General features: G+C 50.2%; 1 protein-coding gene across 1 annotated transcript; it reads right to left on the bottom strand.

The window, feature by feature from the left end:
* LOC124661244 (auxin-responsive protein IAA1-like) lies at nt 1-2399 on the bottom strand. The gene is made up of 5 exons (XM_047199107.1): nt 2197-2399; nt 1888-2099; nt 1680-1794; nt 419-480; nt 1-308 (listed from the first exon to the last, which is right to left on the bottom strand). Exons 1-5 carry the CDS (start codon nt 2397-2399, stop codon nt 289-291), a joined length of 612 nt encoding a protein of 203 aa, XP_047055063.1. The 3' UTR covers nt 1-288.
* Between the last annotated feature and the right edge of the window lie 222 nt (nt 2400-2621).

Genomic DNA, 2621 nt, shown 5'->3' with positions numbered 1-2621 from the left:
GAACACCAGGTCCTGTGGATTTGGTCTTATTCATCAAGGGACAAACTGTAGGTGTATATTTCAAGCTTCTAGAGTTCTAGCACTTTCACCATCTATATATATATATATGTAGAGAACTACTACGGACAAGCAATGAAACTAACAACTTTTCAAGACTCGATACCATAGCTGAACCAAAAGCGGTAAGTGATAACTGTACACATTCCTATCTCACATGAAGAACCTCCGCAGAGCAAAGCTTCCTCCTCCTTTCAGGCAGCCGCGTTCGTAAGGGCCACGCAGTATGCTTCATCGGGCAGCTCTCGGTGCTGTGAGCAACAGAAACAGATTCAGCAAATCAGGATGGCCGATAGTGCGGGTACGATGTGACATTGACAGCTGCAGGACATGAAGATGGTGTTGAAAATGAGAATTATACCTAAGTTGACAGCCTCGGAGTTCTTCATGAGACGAACGCGTTGGCAGGCTTCCACAAACATCCTGCATAAGCATGTGGAGGTTAGGAAGTTAGGAGCATGTCATTGTAAGTCTGGTGAGAACACTAGCGTCCTCTGCGGTTTACTCAAAACCGCTAGCTCATTGCAGTCCAACCAAGCAAAAAGATAACAAAGAAATCGATGACGACCGAACCACCGAACTATCTAGAACCCAAGGCAACGCAGTAATCACACCTCCTAGAAGGATCAAGAAACTACTGAGCCACCTAACATGGCGTGCAGGTCATTGCACGGTATGAAGTGTAGTGGAGAACAAAACTAAGAAAGGCAAACCTTATCCAAAGTAACCTATCTTAACAAAGCTGATTCTTTTCATTATACATAAGGCTGATAGGCATCGTGGGTTTCCCTGTACTGGAAAGTAACTGGAAATCAAAGTTTGCTTCATCTGCTAAGACAGAACACAAATAGGAACGCACTATAAGGTGCAAGAACCAAGAAAGAACCAGACATCAAATTCATATAACTGACCCACAGGGTCAACATTTCTGGATGCAACCTGAGCTCAGAAACAGGAATATATATCAGGGAGGATATATATTCAGTGGCTTCAATCAATTATCCATGCATCACTAGGTGAATTCAGATAAGCTTTATAAAAGAAAAGGAAACCATAAGAGATAATTCAGTTTAATACAAAAAATTGTATCCAGTTGGTTTCAAATCAGTTTGCTCAGGTCTGCGATATCTTATCCTTACAAAGGCAGTATAACATCACTGGTAGATCAATACAGACAGAATCAAGAGAAGCACCTCATCTTAACAGTTGATGACGGTACAGACCCAGGGAACGCATTGCATTACTGCCAACAACCAACAACATTTCCTGGGGATCTTATATTATATACTAATATGGAAAATCAATGTGTTGTTTTAAACCCCAAGCAAAGCAACCTTATTGTCCCCTAACCAAATCGTGAAGCAACAATTCATCAGAACAATCATGGAAGCACAATTTGACCAGTTATTATTTTTTTTGAAAACGCTACCGAAATTTTGTCCCAAATCAAGGACACGCCCAATTTGATCAGTGCTAGAGCCTAGTAGTAACAATTAGTTCATCTAGTCCAAACAATCATGGATTCGCATAACAAAAACTGGCAATTGGACACGAAGTGCACAATCAGAGGTAATAAGCCGAGTGGACAGAAAGCAGGAGGATTGCGCGCGTAAGAAGCTCACTTCCACGGGACGTCGCCGACGAGCATCCAGTCGCCGTCCTTGTCCTCGTAGGTGGGCACGTACTCCGTCCCGTTCACCGCGTCCACCAGCTTGGTCTCGTCGTTGCCGAACCGCCCTGCGCGCAGCACAGATCCTCGTCGTCAGCTCAGACAGACCGTCAAGCAAGCAACAACAGGAGCAGCAGCGGGCAAGGCGCTACTGTACTTACTGATTGTGAAGTGGGAGCAGAACTTGTCCTGGAGCGCGCGGATGAGGTGGTCGTAGCCGGCGTAGTCGTGCAGGTTCACCTTGCGCAGGTAGGGCGCGCCGTCCACGGCCACCTTGACGAACTTGGCCGGCGGCGCCGCCGCCCTGGCCGAGCCGGCCGCGAGCGCGTTCTTGTGGAACGACCTCACCGGCGGCCACCCCACCACCTGCGCCCTGACAGACAGGAAAAACCCGGGTCAATCCCAAACCACTCCCGCGCGCACAAATCCTCGCAAGAAAGCAGTTTTCGAAGGAGGGAGGTGGCACGCACTTGGGGGCCGGCGGAGCTCCGGCGGCGGCGAGGGAGGTGGCATCGGGGGAGGTGGAGGAGAAGGCGCCGCGCTTGCGGTCGGCGTCGGCGGCGGAGGAGGAGGAGCCCGGGAGTCGGAGCGTGAGGGTGAGGGCGGTGTCCTCGAAGTCGAGCCCGGAGGCCGGGCAGGACTCCGTGGAGCTCCGCTCCGTCTCTGCCGACATGGCTTCTTGATGGTCTGTCGGGCTCTGCTCTGGGCGGCGGCGGATTCGGCGTAGTCTTCCTCTTCTGCTGCTGCTGTGGCTGCTTTGTGCGGTCGGCAGAGGAGGAGGAGGAGGCGGCAGGCTGGTTATAGCAGCAGTCACCGGTCACCGGCGGTCAAAGGTCATGATGGCACGACGCACAATTTTACACATCAATCCCCGCATTACGCCTTATTTCCACCT

This window comes from Lolium rigidum, chromosome 6 (genome assembly GCF_022539505.1).
Source record: "Lolium rigidum isolate FL_2022 chromosome 6, APGP_CSIRO_Lrig_0.1, whole genome shotgun sequence".
Classification (NCBI taxonomy): domain Eukaryota; kingdom Viridiplantae; phylum Streptophyta; class Magnoliopsida; order Poales; family Poaceae; genus Lolium; species Lolium rigidum.
The sequence above is the reverse complement of the archived record's forward strand: the minus strand, read 5'-3'. Positions and strand labels throughout refer to the sequence as shown.